The sequence below is a fragment of the Nothobranchius furzeri genome, chromosome 12, assembly GCF_043380555.1.
Source record: "Nothobranchius furzeri strain GRZ-AD chromosome 12, NfurGRZ-RIMD1, whole genome shotgun sequence".
Lineage (NCBI taxonomy): Eukaryota > Metazoa > Chordata > Actinopteri > Cyprinodontiformes > Nothobranchiidae > Nothobranchius > Nothobranchius furzeri.
This window is the reverse complement of record NC_091752.1, coordinates 5,752,284-5,775,603: the sequence shown is the minus strand read 5'-3', so window position 1 is coordinate 5,775,603 and position 23,320 is coordinate 5,752,284. Positions and strand designations below refer to the sequence as shown.

The 23,320-nt window shown below is 44.0% G+C and overlaps 2 protein-coding genes across 2 annotated transcripts in view; both read left to right on the top strand.

The window, feature by feature from the left end:
* si:dkey-192p21.6 (heparan-alpha-glucosaminide N-acetyltransferase) overlaps positions 1-23,320 on the top strand; it is a 54,091-nt gene that overhangs the window by 13,251 nt on the left and 17,520 nt on the right. Inside the window, exons 7-10 of the mRNA XM_054749875.2 lie at positions 1,976-2,049; positions 9,083-9,159; positions 11,349-11,379; positions 11,460-11,620. Coding sequence (XP_054605850.1) covers positions 1,976-2,049; positions 9,083-9,159; positions 11,349-11,379; positions 11,460-11,620 — 343 coding nt within the window. The remainder of the gene's footprint in view (positions 1-1,975; positions 2,050-9,082; positions 9,160-11,348; positions 11,380-11,459; positions 11,621-23,320) is intronic.
* LOC139062027 (sodium/potassium/calcium exchanger 1) lies at positions 12,666-13,711 on the top strand. Its single transcript, XM_070542110.1, has 2 exons — positions 12,666-13,187; positions 13,277-13,711. Exons 1-2 carry the CDS (start codon positions 12,969-12,971, stop codon positions 13,709-13,711), a joined length of 654 nt encoding a protein of 217 aa, XP_070398211.1. The 5' UTR covers positions 12,666-12,968.

Here is a 23,320-nt window from a genome sequence, read left to right as displayed (position 1 = left end):
TTTTTAGATTAAAATCTGACAATAATTAAAGCTCCATTCATTTACATGGACTTAATTTTAAATCCATAGATTAAATTATTGATTTTAATATTTAGATTTAACTTGCGTAATTTTAAGTCAAATTTCATGCATTTAGATTTATGTTAACTTGAGTTATTGAAGTCTGGATGAGGTCAAACAGGTCTGTTCATTTATGAATGTTTAATTTTGTGATTGGTGCCCTATAGTTTCCTGTAAACCCGATTCTCAGCTGTGTTAAAATACTTAGTTTGTTTTTATTCTCGTCCAGCAGCAGATGATTGACTTTAAACTTTTTTCCCGATCAAACACAAACACTGCCTCGACCCAACAGCTACATTACAGCATTTTCATTGGCCTTCCTTGCAGCCTGAGATGCATACCAAAATTGCTCTGAGACTCCAGTCATCAAGCCATTTTGGAGACACTAATGGAATGATTGATACAAATGTAAGCAGAGCCAGTTGTGCAGTAGCAGTAGACTGCTGCATCCATCCAATTGTCTCTTGTCATGGCAAAAGCTGCTGTGTATTTTTGTTGAGCATGAATGGATCTTCTCTTTGGACTAAGGGAGACATCTCTGGCTTCCATATGCTGTCTGGATGGCTCATAGATCCATCATGGCATATTAGTGTTGGTGTCTTCCTGCTCTGGCACTTTAAACTGCTGCACGGAGGCCAGAAAGTCAGGCTAATCCAACTGAGAGGGCAACAGGCCAGTCACTGTGGAGCTGGATCATGGAAGCAACGGGAGCACAGAGACATCAGCGTTTCATCGATGTTTTCACTGAAGTCATGGTCTTAAAGGTTTAAAGGCATACTATGCAACTTTTTCATAGTTTTAAATAATTTTCGTGAACCATTATGGGGCCCTCGAGGTCCGGTATCCAGCACGTTTTAGTGGTTTCTCTGAATTAAACACACTTGATTCGGCTGTGCAGCAGCTCATCAGGCTCTGCAGAAGCCCGTTAATCACCTGCTGATTGAAATCAGGTGTGTTGAAGCAGAGTTAAAACTAAAATGTGCTGGACACCGGACCTCCAGGGCTGAAATTGAATACCCCTGTGACTCTTTACAAGGTTAATGAAAGGCCACTCCGCTCCTATCGCCCCCTGTGGACAGAATATTCCACTTGCAACGTCATAGTTGCTGGTCTGCCAGTTGTGACTTAAAAAAAATGAGCTGAAGTACCTGTTCCGCAGTCTGCTTCCAGCACGTTTCCTGCATGTTTTAGATCGTGAACACAGCTGATTTGTTTAATTTAGTGATGAATCACTCCTGAAGACACTAAGAAAGGCTGAGGAGACATTTAGCTGATTAAGGTTGTAAAAAGACGATTGCACAGCGAAGAGATTGGTTTTGCTTTCGGTTCTTCAAACGGACACTAGGGGGTGCTAAAAGCAAGCCAAAACTGCCTAGTTTCCCTTTAAACATTAATGGCAAAATGTTCCAGGATAAATATTTTCTTAACTTGAATACAGGTGTGCCACAAGGCTTAGTTCTTGGCCCACTTCTTTTCTGATCTGTTAGTAAATAATTGACCAGATTCATGACCTGGTAAAGGATTTTCACGCATGTGCTGGTGATGTTGCTGCAAGATGGCATCAGATTCATCTCAGTACAGCTCTTAATGTCTAAGTATAAAATAAAACTTACTGTAATTTTGTTTATTTTCATACGTCATGTACAAGAAAATGTAATGAATTCTACTTTTTAGATATGACAATTTTGAATTACGCATTTCTCTTCTTGACATCTTCCTTTTAAACTGCTTGAATTATATTTACTCTTTTTAATATAAACTACACACAATCCAAATTGTTTATACCTTATTTTTTGCAATTAACAGACAGAAATAACCAAACTTTTGCAGAAAAATCATCAAAAGCAAGCCATTTCACCTGATATGACCCTCAGCTTGCTGGCCTGAATCTGTCTTCCTGCTGTCATTCTCCCAGGACAGCTGTGAATCTGTGCACGATACCGTTAAGGCTAAATCGTCTCGCCTGCTCTCTCTGGACACATTCAGAGGGTACGTATGCCATCAACAACCATCTTGTTTATCAGTCTATCACCACATGCTGTATTTCTTTTTGGAGGCACGATGACAATCTACAGGCCCTGCATAATGAATAATTATAGGGGTCAGAGTCTGGCCACGCGCTCCCTCAAAGCTTTCTGTTATCAGGCGCTGTAGCTTTGGGCATGATTTCTGATATTGCTGCGTCTCGGGTTTGGAACAGAGTGTTTTTGTTGGACGGGGAGTGATGCATGTGATTGAATCTGGGGTCTCTGCTGGCTGTAATTGTGGCCCTCGGGGTAGACACAAAGCACGCCTCTCTGCAAACAGGATGCTGGTGTGGCTTTGACTTCCCCCTTTGCCAAATAATTGATGTAATAATACCGTCGACATATCAGCACACGTCCACATGGCCGTGGATCTGCTGCCAAACCTGAGAGGGAGAGGAAACGCAGCAACACTCTAGTCCTGCCGACGACTTCAGGAAAGAGACCATTAAGGACACGTGTTTAATTCAAAATACTGCAAATTTATCTAGTTTAGGAGCTCGATAGCTTTTGATCCACTGCTGAAAAAGTGTTTTCACAATCTTTGTCTGCTGCATTAGCAAAATATCCATATTTTTGCATCAACAACTCAGTTTAAACAGGTTTAGCTGAGCTATATATTGAGCTGGCAGCGGAACAGAGGCGTTTCCAGGCATTTTAAAATGGGGTGGCCCAGGTGGGGCATTTGTTTATGCATGGGTGGCACCTATGGTAATGCTTTTTTCTTTCTAAATTCTAGTGAACTTGTGAATTCCTCATGACCAATTCTCTCTCCTCATTCATCTTCTTCTTCAAGCTGTTTTGTGGTGGTTAACAAGCCATTTCTTGGTGCATTACCGCCACCAACTGGAATGTTCTGTAGGCCTGGGTCTACATGCTGCCACTTATGGGCCATTCCCATCTGTACCGGGTCGGCCCGGGCCGGGTAGCCCCAGTCGGCCCCAGCCTGGCCCGGTTGATTCCACACATCCTTGTCTTAAGCCCATGTGGGCTGATTCTACCCACCAATCAGAGGCTTGCTCTAATGGAAGGTGTGAATTTGCTGTCAGCAGTGGGTGTGTTGGCCCTGGTCGGCCTGAAGCAGACCCCCTCGAGAAGAGGGCTGAGAATGAGCCTTGGTTGGCCCGGAAAAATACCAGGCCACCCAGATATGTAAACAACCTACGCTACCCGGCCTGGGCCGACCCGGTACAGATGGGAATGGCCCATTACAGTTTGGAGGATTATAATCCCAAATCTTGTCTTGCGATCCGACTCCGGATAAGCGGATGAAAATGGATGGATGGATCTTGTCTTGTGGACAATGCAAAGTCAATTTAAATGGATCTCAGTGGGGTGGCACCTGGGGGGGGGGGGGTCAGATTTCAAGGGTGGCATGTGCTACCTCTCTTAGGCCTCTTCCTGGACACGCCCCTGCAGCAGAAGACAACTGTCACATATTGATGCTCTTGAGTGGAGATGCTGGAAACTCAAACCTGACAAGACAGTTAATCAAACTCAGAAGCAATGCCACAAGTGTCTGCTCAGCCCTGTGACTTATGGTCCATAACTCCGATGAGCAGCAGTTAGTCACAGAGAACAGACACATCCGTCACTTGCCGTAAACGCTGGGACGTTTCTGAAGGCAACAGGCTTTCCTTCTGAGCTGAAAGCTATTTCTGTTCATTAACTGGGCTCTGCACGACATCATATACAGAGAAATGCGGGTTATGGGTGGGCGTTTACTTTTCTACAAGGATTTGGATTTTAATCATGTGCCCTGCTGCTAAAAGCCTTCCACCCGTTTTTCCACTGTTGGAAAATCGCTCTGTTGGTTGTTACGGGACAACAGTTCCGGGGGTCTAGAACCAGAGAGCTGACTCATCCTGGTTCTTGTTTTGACTAAGATCTAAGTTTGCTTCTGACGTTTAGCCGCAATAATAAAAATAATCTTGGCTTCTGTTCAACTCCAGTTCTGATGTATTCTGATATCGAGTGTTGGTGTGTTTCGCCAGCACAGCTGGTAAATCACTGCTGCTCTGTGAGGATGAAGCGACGGAGACAAGTGCAAACCTTGTTCTCTGATTGATAATACACGTGCGATGATTCAAATAACAGAAGGCCATGAGCGTCCATCATTGAGTCTTCCTTTAATCCAGCAGCTATAAATCATAGAGACCGACTCCCGAACATGAATTGTCTACTGGTGAGCTTCACTGGGATGTGAACAAATCAGACAGGATTGGGGGAAGGTCTGCTCAGCTTTGACACGACAGAAATCAAAAACTCGTCAAGCGATCGCCGGACTGAAATGACTTTTTCAGGCCATTTTGGAGACCACACGTCCACTCGCAGTATTGACCCTTTGCACCTACGTCGCCTGATCACGTGGGTGCAGCATAGTGAACAGTGAATTACGGGAGAGAACAGAGGGCAAAAGAGGCGACTACTGTTTCAAGCTCAGTTCAACCGTGGGGAGATTTAGTACACCTAGGTGGGGCTCATACGGAGCGGTATATATAAAAGCTAAAGCTTGGTTTATTCTTGACGCATTTACTTAACGTGTGGTGATGCGGCTCGCGGATGGAAAGCACTTCACAACTTGCAGCGTTTATGGTGCATGCAGCTTGTCTCTGCGGTGAGCCAATATTCTCCCAAACTGTAGGGGGCAGCATGGAGCTCTACGGCATGCATCCAACACCTCACCATAGTAGAAGTAGAAATTACTGTTGTCTACAACAGTTGTTAATGAAAGTTGAGAGCCAACTCAGCTCTTTTAGAATTGGTGGAGTGTTCTTGTTTCCACCAGGATCACCGCTTTTCCGTTTGTTCCCCTTCCTTGCCTCCACATATCGGTCCCTCGTGTTTTTTCAGCATTTTTTAACAGCGTCCTCGTCTTTTTCGACAGTGCGAGCTATTTCTCTTCAATAATTATTAACAACATGTTGATCACGGTGATCTTTGAGAGCTGAATAATACAAATGTCTGTATTTGCAAACTCTGCCATAACTAGTTGTAATGATAGTAATTTACATTTAATTAAGGACCGTAAGACATTAAAATTTAACATCGAGTATGAAGTCCATCTACGGACCACTGGGTTATGAAATCAGAAGATTGGAACTTTTTAATGCAGGGATTAGATAACACTTTGTATTAACTGAGAGACAAGAGAAGAGAGAGACCTTCAAACTTTTAAGATGATTTATTACTAAATAATTTTAAACAATTTAACAATACCAACTCTCTAATGATGGATGTTCTGTTTGAATGAGGTGTGAGATGGACGGTGTGTGTGAGTCGTGTTATTATCAGAACTCTCGTATCCGGAGAGGCAAGTCTGAGTGGGATGATGTTTTGCTTCTAACTGATCACAGTTTGAGACTTGTAGTCATAAACACATGAGACGCCATATTGTCGCATCCACACCTACCCTTAGAATGAGACCTCCGTACAGATCCGGATGCCAGGTCCACAGACCCTCCTCTGGTACCGGAGCCGATGGAACAGCGTCACAGCACGACAAACCAGTCTCTTTGGATAGTCTCCAGGTAAAAAGCGACAGGTGGTTCACAGCGTCAAAAGGGGACCCTCCTTGGGTCAGCGAGTTCAGCTTTTACTCTGAAAGGAACCGTTGCTTGGTTGAACTAGAATAAGTCATATTACTTATTAAAAACATATGAATCATAACATTGTGATTTCACAGATCGGTCACATTGTATTATGGACTAACAGTTGTTTTGATTAGCTTCATTAAAAATAGTTCTTTGATTTAATAAAAGAGTCTCTTCATCTTTCTTCTTTTGCTGGAAAGTAAACAGTTTAGAAGCAAATGCATGACCTTGAGGCTGTCTCATGCACTCGGGCGCTGTGTCAGAGGCAACTGTAGAAAGAGGTTAAATAACCTTGAGGAATAGCTCCTTCATCACGTTACATAGTTCTTGCCAGTCCGCCATGTTTTTCTGTGTTCGACCGTCTGAGTGGTTAGAAAATTTCCTAGGTGCGCGGTGTGGAAAGTTTGGGCCGTGCGGAGGCCAGGTGGAGGGGCGTGGTTGTTAAAATGACGCAATTTTGCCGTGCGGAGCCGTGCAACCTCGCGGACGCGTCAAGCATAAACCAACCTTTAGTGTTAGCTAGCTAACAAACGTTAGCTTACGTTGTCCCTGCTGCTGTCCACTGATGTAAACAAGTGCTTGCTGACTTTGCCAGAATTGACCCTGCTGGATTTATGACATCATGTGATAAAAAACGTTTCACTTTATACTGAAGCAGACTTAAAAAATAAACTAGAAAAGTCTGAATCCTCATCGGTTTTTGTTGCTGGCGGGGTCACCGGGTTCAGCTCTTACACCGGGGTGGGGCACATAGATATCTCATAATGGCGAAACTCAAGTAACATAATTTTCACACATGTAATCTTACATTGGAGCAATATTAGTATGTCACTAACGGTAACTTTAGTGGACTGTAACGTACGTCCTCTACAGTTGAATGAAGCATTGTCACCCATCTGTTAGTTTTCTTCACCCGCTTACCCATGCATCATTTCAGGCTCATCCCAGTTAGCCCCTGCCTCATGAAATATATGAATGTTAAAGAGTAAGTCACCCCCAAATCAACTTTTTTTGCTGATAAACTATATAAATGTGTGTCTAATTGGGCTGCAGACACGTGTAGTCAATGATTTAGCGCTTTAGTGCTTCTTAGTTCCAATTTAAATATTCTGCCCAAAACTGTCAGTGTTGTGCCATTGTCAGGTAAAACCTCTGCACTGCATTTGCATTTTAATCTGCCACCGCTATTGGCTAAGAGGTTTGCTAAGATGTAAACTGGTACATTATGATGTCACAATGCCGTTGTAAGCCTGTGTGTGTGTGTATTTGTTAGCGGCTCCACCCTCTCGTTCTGCTAGGCAACAGCATTTGTTGCATTTTTTTAAACATGAAGAGGGAGTGAAGTAAGTTTCTTGTAGGGGGTGACTTGCTCTTTAAAGCTGCTTTAGTGAATCAACAAAACAAGCTAGGTTTTAAACGTAAACACGGCCACGGAACACTCACCCCTCCCCTCGGGTATCTTGGTTTCTAACGGAACCGGAAACCCACGACGCTGGAGGAAACGAGATGGTGCTAAACACCAGTTGATGTTTTCTTGGTCCAAATGTCTTTTGTTGTCCATGACTTAGAACTGTGTTTTTCTTTTTGGGACTCTGGTAGTTTTTCTTAAAGTTGAAGTGGTAGCAGCCGGCTGTTTCTACTTCTCTGACATTATTGAGCTGAGAACCTCTCACACCACTGGTGTTCTGTTAAAGAGTGCGTAACCCAGGGGAATACAGGAGTGTGGCAGTTCGGTGAGACCGATAACCGGATGGTTCAGCGGTTGCTCTTGCTCTCTGTCCAAAACATGTTGTTGGTGGAGGTTTTTAGACAAATGCGAGAGAACCAATTTTTTGATTTAAAAAAAAGTTTTATCTACACAATATATTTAAAGCTATACTATGTTAGAAACTTGTTACGAGGCACAAAAAAATATGTTTTAAGCAAATTTGTTTTCCAAATGTGCCATTGTAGCTTTAATCTCACCTGGTAAAACGTGTTTGCTGTAAATCCAGACATACTTTGAGGGCTGCTGTCCAAGTTATTCAAAAGTTTTTGTTAGTGCAGCCAACTGTGCAGTAAAGTGTTACTGCAAAATCAACCAAAGAAAGGCCGAAAAAGGCTTCAAACAGGCTTTTTTTGACTAGCTGGACAGGAGTTTTAATGTGAGTAAACAGTTTCTCTGCTGTCCATCATGGAGAAGGGGGCGGTCCCATGAACGGCATGACGTCATGTGCAAAGGGCCATTTAAATCACCTCCTTCCACAGCTTTGCCCCTCCCCCTCCATTGTCTTTGTGCCTCAGTGATGGCGATGAGCCTCCTTGAACTCCAGCCAGACTACTTCCCACTCCTCCATTTTCACCCTACTAGAATAGGCGTGGTCTGCATTAGCGAAGCGCCGCCATCATTTTCTTCTATCGCTCTCATTTCCAAAAGAAAATCTTTTTTTTAATTTTTTTTTTATTAAAATCGCCACCAGTACGGCTTTGATGTTTCACAAGTCCTCCTCTGGCAGGTTTAACCTTTGCCTGCGTTACCATGGCAACTAATGGACATGTTCTCCAAATTTCAAACGACAGGCTAAGAGTGTACCTGTGAGAGCACACAGACACGTGCATGGGGGGGTTGCTCAGCTTTAATAGCCCTGTGGAGATGATAGCAGACGATTTTAATCTCGTATCAGCAGGTTGGGGCTGAAAGAGCCGTAATGGCTTCAGTGCTGCTCTTAATTGATTCCAGGCAGGAAAAACAAGAGGAGGCAGAGGTAGATACAGTGCTCCGTATCAGATAGTCTCAGTCTTAAAGGTTGCTCTGATTTTATTACGTCTCTTAAAGACCCTGCATGGATTAATTATTTTTCGAAGCACAAATTCAAGCATTTAATTTCTCGGAGCACCGCATGCGTTCCCCTGAGAGGTTTGTGCTGCGTAACGGCGCTCTGGGGTGCGACACAAGCACCACGTCTGGTTGAAAGCACGCTACGTTTCAGCAGTCACCAGAGCTTCAGAAGAAAGTGTGTGGTCGAGTATTAAACACAAAGTGTTTAGTCAGCAAAGCTGCATGAGGAGCTGCAGAGGACAAGTGTTCATTTCCTAAGTGATTCATAATGCTTAGGCTGCATTACCAAGCTTTTGGAGTAGTGACGCAATAAAAGTCACATCATGGTCAGTTTTCAATCACAGTCTGTCTTTTTACCGCTGTTTCTTTGGATCCCCGGTATTTTTGCTACTTTGTTGTGTTTTGTTTTAATGTTAAAATATTTTTAAATTCAAGTTTCTGTGCAGGTTTCATTATTTTGACAGAAACTGTCAAAATAAGCCCTTTTATTTTGTCAAACGTATTCTGTCTTTGTTTTTGTGACTTGAGCCGTTTGAACCTTACTGAAGCTCCAGCGTGTGGACTCATCACTGTGGTTTTCTTTGAAGGTTTGCCATCACAGTCATGGTGTTTGTGAACTACGGAGGAGGAGGCTACTGGTTCTTCCAACACGCTCCTTGGAATGGTGACGTAAAGCAAAAAAAAAACCTGGGAGCTTCAAAATAAGAGTATCTTGTGCACAGCCAAACGCCATTACTCATGTGCAACACACACCCCACCTGTTGTAACTAATTATGATAAATGATGCTTCAGAACACACACACACACTGCTGAGTCAGACTCGTTCAAACCAACCAAAACTATGGCCGTTGCTGCCATCTTAAAACTGTTTTGTTCTTATTGTTTCTGCTTTTCATTGCAAACATTGTTTAAGTAAACCTGTTTTACATTCATCTGGTTTATGAAGTAATTCCTGCCAGACGTGACCCCTGGATGACCCCTGAAAAATTAACACTTTTGTAAAGGTTTATGTTTGTTATAACATTTGTGACGTTTAACTGAAACTGTTTTAAGGTGGCAGCAAAACACTTTGATCTTGGTATTGTTCAGACTAGCGGTTAGCTCATCAGTCCTGTTGCATGTAAGGTATTTCTCCAAACTGAGGCTGTTCTGGAAGCTAGAAATTGTAAGATAGGAATTGGATCCCATGGATGGACGGGTGAATTATGGGATGGAGAATGGGTTGGAGAGAGAGAAGGATGCTGGCTGAATGGATGGATGGATGAATACTAGCTGGATGATGGATGGATGAATACTAGCTGGATGGATGGATGGATGAATACTAGCTGGATGGATGGATGGATGGATGCTGGATGGATGGATGGATTGATGGATGGATGCTGGTTGGATAGATGGATGAATACTAGCTGAATGATGGGTGGATGGATGAATACTGGCTGGATGATGGATGGATGGATGCTGGTTGGATAGATGGATGAATACTAGCTGAATGATGGGTGGATGGATGAATACTGGCTGGATGATGGATGGATGGATGCTGGATGGATGGATGGATGGATGGATGGATGAATTAATACTGGATGGATGGATGGATGGATGAATGTTAGCTGAATGATGGATGGATGGATGATGGATGGATTGATGGATGGATATTGGATGGATGGATGGATGGATGGATGGATGGATGGATGGATGGATGAATACTAGCTGAATGATGGATGGATGGATGGATGCTGGTTGGATGGATGCTGGATGGATGGATGCTGGATGGATGGATGGATTGATGGATGGATGCTGGTTGGATAGATGGATGAATACTAGCTGAATGATGGGTGGATGGATGAATACTGGCTGGATGATGGATGGATGGATGCTGGATGGATGGATGGATGGATGCTGGATGGATGGATGGATGAATACTAGCTGAATGATGGATGGATGGATGGATGAATACTGGCTGAATGATGGATGGATGGATGAATACTGGCTGAATTATGGATGGATGGATGGATGAATACTGGCTGAATAATGGATGGATGGATGGATGAATACTGGCTGAATAATGGATGGATGGATGCTGGTTGGTTGGTTGGCTGGATGGATGGATGGACGGATGGATGGATGGATGGATGGATGCTGCCTGGCTGGCTGGATGGCTGGATGGATGGATGCTACCTGGTTGACTGGATGGATGGATGGATTAATGGATGCTGGATGGATGGATGGATGCTACCTGGTTGACTGGATGGATGGATGGATTAATGGATACTGGATGGATGAATACTAGCTGGATGATGGACGGATGAATACTAGCTGGGTGATGGATGGATGGATGGATGGATGGATGGCTGCTGGTTGGATGGATGGGTGGATGCTACCTGGATGGATGGATGGATGGATGGATGGATGGATGGATGCTACCTGGTTGACTGGATGGATGGATGGATGGATGGATTAATGGATGATGGACGTATGAATACTAGCTGGGTGATGGATGCTGGATGGATGATGGATGGATGGATGGATGGATGGATTAATGGATGATGGACGTATGAATACTAGCTGGGTGATGGATGCTGGATGGATGATGGATGGATGGATGGATGAATTAATGGATGATGGACGTATGAATACTAGCTGGGTGATGGATGATGGATGGATGGATGGATGGATGCCAGTAACTGCACCTAAAATAAATGTATTAATACTTATAAAGGCAAGGCAGCTTTATTTATGCAGCACATTTCATGCACAGCCAGTTCAACGTGCTTGAATTAAAAAACAATAATAATATTTATCTGCTTCCTAAATGCAGCACTTAGCTGGGGTTTCTTCCTTCTCAACCCGTTGCAGGTCTCATGGTGGCAGATCTGGTGATGCCCTGGTGAGTCTGGCTTTTGGGTCGGGTTTAACATTTACCCTGGATGGATACTGCTTTTAACTCACGGCCGATGTGGTTGCCAGGTTTGTGTTTATAATTGGCACTTCAGTGGTTTTGGCCATCAGCTCCATGCAGAGGAGAGGAGTTACTCGCCTGCAGCTGCTGAGGAAAATTACCTGGAGAACGGCCGTGTTGATGATGCTTGGCTTCTGCTTCCTCAACTACTCTCCAAGAGATGGCCCACGTAGGTGGAACACAAAAACCCCACGCTGACAATAAATATAAAACCTGTTCAGGACTTCATTTTAGGGGTTGTAGGACATCCTGTTGAGTGAAATTAACCCATTTAAATCTGACTTTATCCTATCTTTCTCATTTTCAGGGCTAGTTCATCCCTCAAAAACCTACTGAATCATATTTTTGTCCCCTAGTGGAGGATCTGAATACTGCAGGCAGTGAGGGCCTATTTTATTTTCCAGTTGTTTCTTAAAACAAAGTCAACAATTACTTTTGCTGACTAGCTGTGAGTTGCAATAGTTTAAGATACCATCAATGTTGAGTGTGTTCTCCAGTCAAATACAGGAGGCGATCAGCCTAGGCGTAAACAAAAGCTGCAGTAACTACAAACGGATAGAGTTACAGCCTTCAGCTCCCTGCAGCTGCTGGAAGGTTCTGCTGCAGCAGCGGGTCCAAACACAGAGGCTCTCAGCGCAGTTTCAAAGGGACGACCTTGGCTCTTTGGCCGGTTTGATCCAATAGGAGAATGGAGTCACATCAGCTCGATAAGTTGAACCCTTTCAATGTCAGATGAGAAAGAAGAACGCGTTAACCTTTGTCACCAACGATGAGTCACTTCAAATAAATCTGGCTCTGGAAAAATGTTTGAATAATGGTGAAAGGAAACCAAGACTGTGGAAGACCCGGTGGTAATCTAGGTTTATGTTGGCAGCAACATTAATATAACATTCATTATAATAATAATGATAATGATAACATTATTATTAGTATTATTGTTGTTGTTGTTGTTGTTTTTATAATTATTATTTGGATTTCAGTTAACCTTTATTCACCCAGGAAGAAATCTCATTGATATTGAAAAATACGTTTTCAAAGGAGACGCAGTTACAATAAGTTTCACAGTTAAAACACAATAATTAAAGTATAAATTAAATATTATTATTATTCTAACTTAAAATTAAATAACCAAAATTATTCAGAATATAGGAAAAAGGAAAAAATAAGAAAATTATTATTGCACTATTCTTCATCCCATCTAGCGATGATGATGATGATGATGATGATGACGAGGAGGAAGAGGATGGCGATGATGAAGGTGATGATAATATTAAGGATGGCGATGATGAGGGTGATGATTATAAGGATAATGGTGGTGGTGATGATGACGATGAGGGTGATGATGAGTGTGATGATGAGGGTAGTGATGGTGATGGTAATGAGGGTGATGATGATGACGATGAGGGTGGTGATGACGATGAGAGTGATGATGAGGGTGGTGATGGTAATGAGGGTGATGACGATGAGGGTGACGATGAGGGTGACGATGAGGGTGATGATGAGGGAAGTGATCGGAAATGAGGGTGATGACATTGAGGGTGACGATGAGGGTGATGATGAGTGTGATGATGAGGGTGGTGATGGTGATGGTAATGAGGGTGACGATGATGAGTGTGATGATGAGGGTGGTGATGGTGATGGTAATGAGGGTGACGATGATGACGATGAGGGTGGTGATGACGATGAGGGTGATGATGAGTGTGATGATGAGGGTGGTGATGGTGATGGTAATGAGGGTGATGATGATGGTGACGATGGTGAGTGTGATGATGATGGTGATGATGATGAATGTGATGATGTGGGTGGTGATGGTGATGGTAATGAGGGTGATGATGATGACGATGAGGGTGGTGATGACGATGAGGGTGATGATGAGTGTGATGATGAGGGTGGTGATGGTGATGGTAATGAGGGTGATGATGATGGTGACGATGGTGAGTGTGATGATGATGGTGATGATGATGAATGTGATGATGTGGGTGGTGATGGTGATGGTAATGAGGGTGATGATGATGACGATGAGGGTGGTGATGGTAATGAGGGTGATGATGATGACGATGAGGGTGATGATGAGTGTGATGATGAGGGTGGTGATGGTGATGGTAATGAGGGTGACGATGATGACGATGAGGGTGGTGATGACGATGAGGGTGATGATGAGTGTGATGATGAGGGTGGTGATGGTGATGGTAATGAGGGTGACGATGATGACGATGAGGGTGACGATGAGGGTGATGATGAGGGAAGTGATCGGAAATGAGGGTGATGACATTGAGGGTGACGATGAGGGTGATGATGAGTGTGATGATGAGGGTGGTGATGGTGATGGTAATGAGGGTGACGATGATGAGTGTGATGATGAGGGTGGTGATGGTGATGGTAATGAGGGTGACGATGATGAGTGTGATGATGAGGGTGGTGATGGTGATGGTAATGAGGGTGACGATGATGACGATGAGGGTGGTGATGACGATGAGTGTGATGATGAGGGTGGTGATGAGGGTGGTGATGGTGATGGTAATGAGGGTGATGATGATGGTGACGATGGTGAGTGTGATGATGATGGTGATGATGATGAATGTGATGATGTGGGTGGTGATGGTGATGGTAATGAGGGTGATGATGATGACGATGAGGGTGGTGATGACGATGAGGGTGATGATGAGTGTGATGATGAGGGTGGTGATGGTGATGGTAATGAGGGTGATGATGATGACGATGAGGGTGATGATGAGGGTGATGATGAGGGTGATGATGATGACGATGAGGGTGGTGATGACGATGAGGGTGATGATGAGTGTGATGATGAGGGTGGTGATGGTGATGGTAATGAGGGTGATGATGATGGTGACGATGATGAGTGTGATGATGATGGTGACGATGATGAGTGTGATGATGATGGTGACGATGATGAGTGTGATGATGAGGGTGGTGATGGTGATGGTAATGAGGGTGATGATGATGACGATGAGGGTGATGATGAGTGTGATGATGATGGTGATGATGATGAATGTGATGATGTGGGTGGTGATGGTGATGGTAATGAGGGTGATGATGATGACGAGGAGGGTGGTGATGACGATGAGGGTGATGATGAGTGTGATGATGAGGGTGGTGATGGTGATGGTAATGAGGGTGATGATGATGGTGACGATGATGAGTGTGATGATGATGGTGACGATGATGAGTGTGATGATGAGGGTGGTGATGGTGATGGTAATGAGGGTGATGATGATGACGATGAGGGTGATGATGAGTGTGATGATGAGGGTGGTGATGGTGATGGTAATGAGGGTGATGATGATGGTGACGATGATGAGTGTGATGATGATGGTGACGATGATGAGTGTGATGATGATGATGGTGACGATGATGAATGTGATGATGTGGGTGGTGATGGTGATGGTAATGAGGGTGATGATGATGACGATGAGGGTGGTGATGATGATGAGGGTGATGATGATGACGATGAGGGTGATGATGAGTGTGATGATGAGGGTGGTGATGGTGATGGTAATGAGGGTGATGATGATGATGATGATGAGGGTGATGATGATGACGATGAGGGTGATGATGAGTGTGATGATGATGGTGACGATGATGAGTGTGATGATGATGGTGAGGGTGATGATTAGGGTGATGATGGTGATGAATATGAGGGTGATGGTGATGATGAAGAGGAGGGTGAGGGTGATGGTGAGGTTGATGATGAGGATGGTGATTAGTGTGATGATGATGATGTTGATCAGGGTGATGATGATGATGATGATGAGGGTGATGATGATGATGATGAATATGAGGGCGATGGTGATGATGAAGAGGAGGGTGATGGTGATGATGATGAGGGTGTGATGAAGATGAATATGAGGGCGATGGTGATGATGAAGAGGAGGGTGGTGATGACGATGAGGGTGATGATGAATGTGATGATGTGGGTGGTGATGGTGATGGTAATGAGGGTGATGATGATGACGATGAGGGTGGTGATGACGATGAGGGTGATGATGAGTGTGATGATGAGGGTGGTGATGGTGATGGTAATGAGGGTGATGATGATGGTGACGATGATGAGTGTGATGATGATGGTGACGATGATGAGTGTGATGATGAGGGTGGTGATGGTGATGGTAATGAGGGTGATGATGATGACGATGAGGGTGATGATGAGTGTGATGATGAGGGTGGTGATGGTGATGGTAATGAGGGTGATGATGATGGTGACGATGATGAGTGTGATGATGATGGTGACGATGATGAGTGTGATGATGATGATGGTGACGATGATGAATGTGATGATGTGGGTGGTGATGGTGATGGTAATGAGGGTGATGATGATGACGATGAGGGTGGTGATGATGATGAGGGTGATGATGTTGACGATGAGGGTGATGATGAGTGTGATGATGAGGGTGGTGATGGTGATGGTAATGAGGGTGATGATGATGATGATGAGGGTGATGATGATGACGATGAGGGTGATGATGAGTGTGATGATGATGGTGACGATGATGAGTGTGATGATGATGGTGAGGGTGATGATTAGGGTGATGATGGTGATGAATATGAGGGTGATGGTGATGATGAAGAGGAGGGTGAGGGTGATGGTGAGGTTGATGATGAGGATGGTGATTAGTGTGATGATGATGATGTTGATCAGGGTGATGATGATGATGATGATGAGGGTGATGATGATGATGATGAATATGAGGGCGATGGTGATGATGAAGAGGAGGGTGATGGTGATGATGATGAGGGTGTGATGAAGATGAATATGAGGGCGATGGTGATGATGAAGAGGAGGGTGATGGTGATGATGAGGGTGATGATGATGATGTTGATTAGGGTGATGATGATGATGATGATGATGAAGATGATGAATATGAGGGTGATGGTGATGATGAAGAGGAGGGTGATGATGATGAGGGTGATGATGATGATGTTGATTAGGGTGATGATGATGAGGGTGATGATGATGATGATGATGAATATGAGGGCGATGGTGATGATGAAGAGGAGGGTGATGGTGATGATGATGAGGGTGTGATGAAGATGAATATGAGGGCGATGGTGATGATGAAGAGGAGGGTGAGGGTGATGATGAGGATGATGATTAGTGTGATGATGATGATGTTGATCAGGGTGATGATGAAGATGATGATGATGATGATGATGAGGGTGATGATGATGACGATGATGAATATGAGGGCGATGGTGATGATGAAGAGGGGGGTGATGGTGATGATGAGGGTGATGATGATGATGATGATGATGATGAGGGCGATGGTGATGATGAAGAGGAGGGTGATGGTGATGATGAGGGTGATGATGATGATGATGATGATGATGATGATGAATATGAGGGCGATGGTGATGATGAAGAGGAGGGTGATGGTGAGGGTGATGATGAGGATGTTGATTAGGGTGATGATGATGAGGGTGATGATGATGACGATGATGATGATGAGGGTGATGGTGATGATGATGATGAGGGTGTGATGAAGATGAATATGAGGGCGATGGTGATGATGCAGAGGAGGGTGATGGTGATGATGATGATGATGAATATGAAGGTGATGGTGATTATGATGAGGGTGGTGATGAAGATGAATATGATTGTGATGGTGATGATGATGATGATGATGATGATGATGAGGGTGATGGTGATGATGATGATGAGGGTGTGATGAAGATGAATATGAGGGCGATGGTGATGATGCAGAGGAGGGTGATGGTGATGATGATGATGATGATGAATATGAAGGTGATGGTGATTATGATGAGGGTGGTGATGAAGATGAATATGAGGGTGATGGTGATGATGATGATGATGATGATGATGCTGATGGTGATGATAATGATGATGATGATGAGGTTGGTGAGGAAGATGATGGTGAGGGTGATGAAGATGAGGGTGATAGTGATGATGATGATGATGATGACGATGATGATGATGATGATGATGATGAGGGTGGTGATGAAGATGATGATGAGGGTGATGAAGATGAGGGTGATGGTGATGATGATGAGGGTGGGGATGAAGATGATGCTGAGGGTGATGAAGATGAGGGTGATAGTGATGATGATGATGATGATGACGATGATGATGATGATGATGAGGGTGGTGATGAAGATGATGATGAGGGTGATGAAGATGAGGGTGATGGTGATGATGATGAGGGTGGTGATGATGAGGGTGGCGATGAAGATTATGCTGAGGGTGATGAAGATGAGGGTGATAGTGATGATGATGAGGGTGATGGTGATGATGATGATGATGATGAGGTTGGTGATGAAGATGATGATGAGGGTGATGAAGATGAGGGTGATAGTGATGATGATGATGATGATGATGAGGGTGGTGATGAAGATGATGATGAGGGTGATGAAGATGAGGGTGATGATGATGGTGATGAGGGTGATGAGGGTGATGGTGATGATGATGAGGGTGATGGTGATGGTGATGATGAGGGTGATGATGAAGATGAGGGTGATGATGATGAGGGTGGTGATGGTGATGAAGATGAGGGTGATGATGATGAGGGTGATGATGATGGTGAGGATAATCAGGGTGATGATGATGAGGGTGATGGTGATGGTGATGAGGGTGATGGTGATGATGAGGGTGATGGTGATGGTGAGGATAATCAGGGTGATGATGAGGGTGATGGTGATGGTGATGATGAGGGTGATGATGAAGATGAGGGTGATGATGATGAGGGTGGTGATGGTGATGAAGATGAGGGTGATGATGATGAGGGTGATGATGATGGTGAGGATAATCAGGGTGATGATGATGAGGGTGATGGTGATGATGATGAGGGTGATGGTGATGAGGGTGGTGATGGTGATGAAGATGAGGGTGATGATGATGAGGGTGATGATGATGGTGAGGATAATCAGGGTGATGATGATGAGGGTGATGGTGATGATGATGAGGGTGATGGTGATGGTGATGAGGGTGATGATGATGATGAGGGTGATGGTGATGGTGATGATGAGGGTGATGATGATGATGGTGATGGTGATGATGAGGGTGATGATGATGATGAGGGTGATGATGATGAGGGTGATGGTGATGATGATGAGGGTGATGATGATGAGGGTGATGAAGATAAGGGTGATGAAGATGAGGGTGATGGTGATGGCGAGGATAATCAGGGTGATTATCATGATGCCAAATATTCTGATAATTTCCTCATTTAGAAAATATTGGCCAAAAAGGTTTTAAAACAACTGAAATTATGAACAAATATTTTATTGCGTTTGTAATCAGCTCAAGGAATTAGCTCAGTTTGGAGAAATGAAGAACATTTCTGACTGGATTGAGCAAATGGCTAGTTACAGTGAAACCATTACAAAAGTGGATTACCATCTTTAAAAAAATCTCCTTTGATCTGAATTCATCTTTTTTTCCAAACTGAGGTTGTTCTAACAGCTGGCTGAAGAGCCTTCGCTGGCTGACACAACATCCTGTCATTATTATTGACAACCACGGTTTGTTGTTTTTGAACCTGCAAGATTGAGAACCAATAAAAGGTGCAGTCATCTGCCGTAAGAGTGTTCAGGAGAAATCTGTAAATAATCTTAGTGAGGCTGAAACCTACAGATTTACTAAACATTATGAGCAAAAGCTTCCTCTTTTCCTGTGAAAGGAGAGATTTCCGCCTCTTATTTGATTTGCTTGGATCAATGATAGAGATCGTATTTTTTACAGCACTTTGCGTGACGGAGACCTTCAATTAACTAATGTGGAGATTACCATCGGTCTCTTAACCAGCAGCCATTCCTATCCATCCCAATTTGTTCAGACAGAAAGATAACTGGGATCTTTGATTAGCTTTCCACATTCTTCATATTTCCATGTCATCCATCCATGTATGGGGTGCTGATTATAAAGTAAAGAAATTAACAGATTTTTTTAACTGCATTTAGCTTTGAAAAATAATGCTGACCTAAATATTTGGAATAAAATCTAAATATATTATTATAAAATCAATATTTAGAAATAAAAAAAAGCCCGAATATTTAAAATAAACTTTGAATCTATAAAGTCCAATCTAAACAGTTAGAATGAAATCAAAATTAATTTACATGCAAGTCAAAGTAAAAATATGGCAGTCTTAACCCTTTATAGGGCCAACGTCCATATTTAGACACTTCCGCTCACATCATAAATGATGTCTGTGTGCCTTCTCACAAACTCAGAATTACAGGATTTCACCCAAACAATCATCAGAGATCAAGCTAGTCACGTTTTGCGCCATGGCGCCATTCCACCAATCAGTGTGGGGCTATACCGCGCCAAATATCGGTGTGTCTGCAGAACCAGAAAACTCCTCAGTCTCCTCTCGTGTTTACCGTCAGATCTCTAAAACTAACAGTGCTAGGTTTATGAAACTCTCACATCACAAGGTTGACTAGTTGTGCTAAATAAGGATATATGTGTTTTAAAGGTTAAACAGTGAAGTTGGTGGAATCTTAGCATGAAACTCACATCTGCCATATTTGAACATACGCCCTGAACAAGTAAAAGAAATTATGATTATTTTAAGGTAAAATCTTGTTTGTTTGTTTTTTTGACATAATCTTAATATTCTTGTTAACAGTAATCACAACAATTATGATGTTGAATTTATTTAGCAGTTTTAAACTAAGATTTCTCTGGGAAATGGAGGAGGACAGTTATTGCGCCAACCAATCTCACCATCGGGGATGATGATGAACAGGAGGAACATAACATTGAGGCAGAACCTCGGATATAAAATATTCTAAAATATTCTAATCTATATTTGATCAGAAATAGTATCTATTGTTCAATAACTTTTCAAAAATATTCTACAATAATTAAATTTTATAAAAATATACTATATTGTGATGTGTTCTGTATTTTGAACAGTGATGTAATGTTCTAAAATTAGCTAGATTAGTCTCAAGTGTCTTATATTTATCTATATTATTGAAAAAATAATGTTTATTTAACATGTTTGTGTTATTTTATTTTGGGATTTCTCTTACCAGAACAGGGCCAACGTCCATATTTAATCACTTTGTTTTCTCTGGTTTTCTACAGGAAAATAAATATTTTTTTAAATTGTAACAACAGAAATACTCTTTGGTTATGGACTACATTAGCACCCTTTGGCTGAAATTAAAAAAAAATTAAAAATATTTCAATAAGTGCCCAATAAAGGGTTCAAAAAACGTATAGAGCAAAATCTGATTTTATAAAAAGTTACCTGAATATTTAGAATAAAATTTTAAAATATGAAGTTAAATATAAACATTTCAACTTAAATCTTGTGTTTGTCAATTTACATACAAATATGTAAGTATAAATATTTCCATTTTAAACTTAATGTTTCAGCTAAAATATACATCTATGAAGGTAAATCTACATATCAGAATAAAATTTACATAATATTGTTGCAGTATAAATAAGAATAGAACAGTAAAACTAAATAATTCCAACAATATCCAAATATAAAAATATTTGCCTTAAGAATTTGAATAAAATCATTGGATTTCTTTTAACTAATCCCTAAATATTTACAGTCAAATCTAAATTTGTAAAGTTAAATATTAATGTTGAAATCTAAATATACTCCTCCTTCAACCGTCACCTTATCGTGGTGGAGGAGTTTGAGTGCCCTAATGATCCTAGGAGCTATGTTGTCTAGGGCACTTTGTGCCCCTGGTAGGGTCTCCCATGACAAATTGGTCTTAGGTGAAGGGTGAGACAAAGAACGGTTCACAGGATCTTTCATGGAAGTAAATTCAAAGAGTCGGAGAACCCGGCCCGGAGGGTTACCGGGGTCCCACCCTGGAGCCAGGCCTGGGGTTGGGGCACGTGAGCGAGCGCCTGGTGGCCGGGCTTTCGCCCATGGGGCCCGGCCGGGCCCAGCCCGAACCGGATATATGGGCTCATCCAACTGTGGACCCACCACCCGCAGGAGGAACATGAAGGGTCCGGTGCAGTGTGGATCAGGTGGCAGACCAAGGCGGGAGCCTTGGCGGTCCGATCCCCGGACAAGAAAACTGGTTTTTGCCACATGGAACGTCACCTCGCTGGCGGGGAAGGAGCAGGAGCTTGTGGCAGAGGTTGAGCGGTACCGGCTAGATATAGTCGGACTCACCTCGACACATAGCATTGGCTCTGGAACCCAAGTCCTTGAGAGGGGTTGGACACTCTCCTTTGCTGGAGTTGCTCCGGGTGAGAGGCGGAGGGCTGGGGTTGGCTTTTTGTTAGCTCCAAGACTCCCTGCCTGTGTGCTGGGGTTTACCCCGGGGGATGAGAGGGTAGCTTACCTGCGCCTTCGGGTTGGGGAACGGGTCCTGACTGTTGTTTGTGCTTATGGGCCAAATATCAGTTCAGAGTACCCACCCTTTTTGGAGTCACTGGGACGAGTGCTAGATAGTGCTCCATCAGGGGACTCCATTGTCCTGCTGGGGGACTTCAATGCTCACATGGTCAATGACAGCTTGACCTGGAGGGGTGTGATTGGAAGGAACGGCCCACCTGACCTGAACTCGAGTGGTGTTTTGTTATTGGACTGCTGTGCAAGCCGCAGTTTGGCCATAACGAACACCATGTTCGAACATAAGGATGCCCACCGGTACACTTGGTACCAGGGCAGCCTAGGTCGCAGGTCGACTATAGGCTTTGTAGTCATATCATCTTACCTGCGGCCGTATGTTTTGGACACCCGAGTGAAGAGAGGAGCGGAGCTGTCAACTGATCACCACCTGGTGGTGAGTTGGATCAGATGGCAAGGGAACATGCCGCGTAGACCTGGCAGACCCAAACGCATTGTGAGGGTCTGCTGGGAACGCCTGGCAGAAGAACCTGTCAAGACGGTCTTCAACTCCCACCTCCGGCAGAGCTTTGACCGTGTCCCGAGAGCAGTGGGGGACATTGACTCAGAGTGGGCCTTGTTCCACTCTGCGATTGTCGAGGCGGCTGTTGCTAGCTGTGGTCGTAAGGTGGCCCGTGTCAGTCGTGGTGGCAACCCCCGTACCCGCTGGTGGACACCAGAGGTTCGGAGAGCCGTCAGGCTGAAGAAGGAGGCCTACAGGGCGTGGCTGATCTGTGGGTCTCCGAAGGCAGCAGACAGGTACCGGATAGCCAAGCGGGGTGCAGCAGTGGCAGTTGCCGAGGCAAAATCTCGGGCGTGGGAGGAGTTTGGTGAGGCTATGGAGAAAGACTATCGATCGGCTCCAAAGAGGTTCTGGCAAACTGTCCGGCGCCTCAGGAGAGAAAGGCAGCAACTCGCTCACACTGTTTACAGTGGGGATGGGGAGCTGCTGACGTCAACTGGGGCTATAGTCGGATGGTGGAAGGAATATTTTGAGGAGCTCCTCAATCCCACCTATGCGCATTCCGAGGAGGAACCAGAGCCGGGAGACCTGGGGATGAACTGTCCAATCTCGGGGGCAGAAGTTGCTGAGGTAGTCAAACAACTACACAGCGGCGGAGCCCCGGGGGCGGATAAGGTTCGTCCTGGGTATCTCAAGGCTATGGATGTTGTAGGGCTGTCATGGTTGACACGTCTCTGCAACATTGCGTGGTCATCGGGGACAGTTCCTGTGGAGTGACAGGCCGGGGTGGTGGTCCCCATCTTTAAGAAGGGTGACCTGAGGGTGTGTTCCAACTATAGGGGGATCACACTCCTCAGCCTCCCTGGAAAGGTCTACTCCAAGGTACTGGAGAGGAGGGTCCGATCGATAGTTGAATCTCAGATTGAGGAGGAGCAATGTGGTTTTCGTCCTGGCCGTGGAACTGTGGACCAGCTCTATACCCTTGCAAGGGTGATGGAGGGGGCATGGGAGTTTGCCCAACCAATCCACATGTGCTTTGTGGATTTGGAGAAGG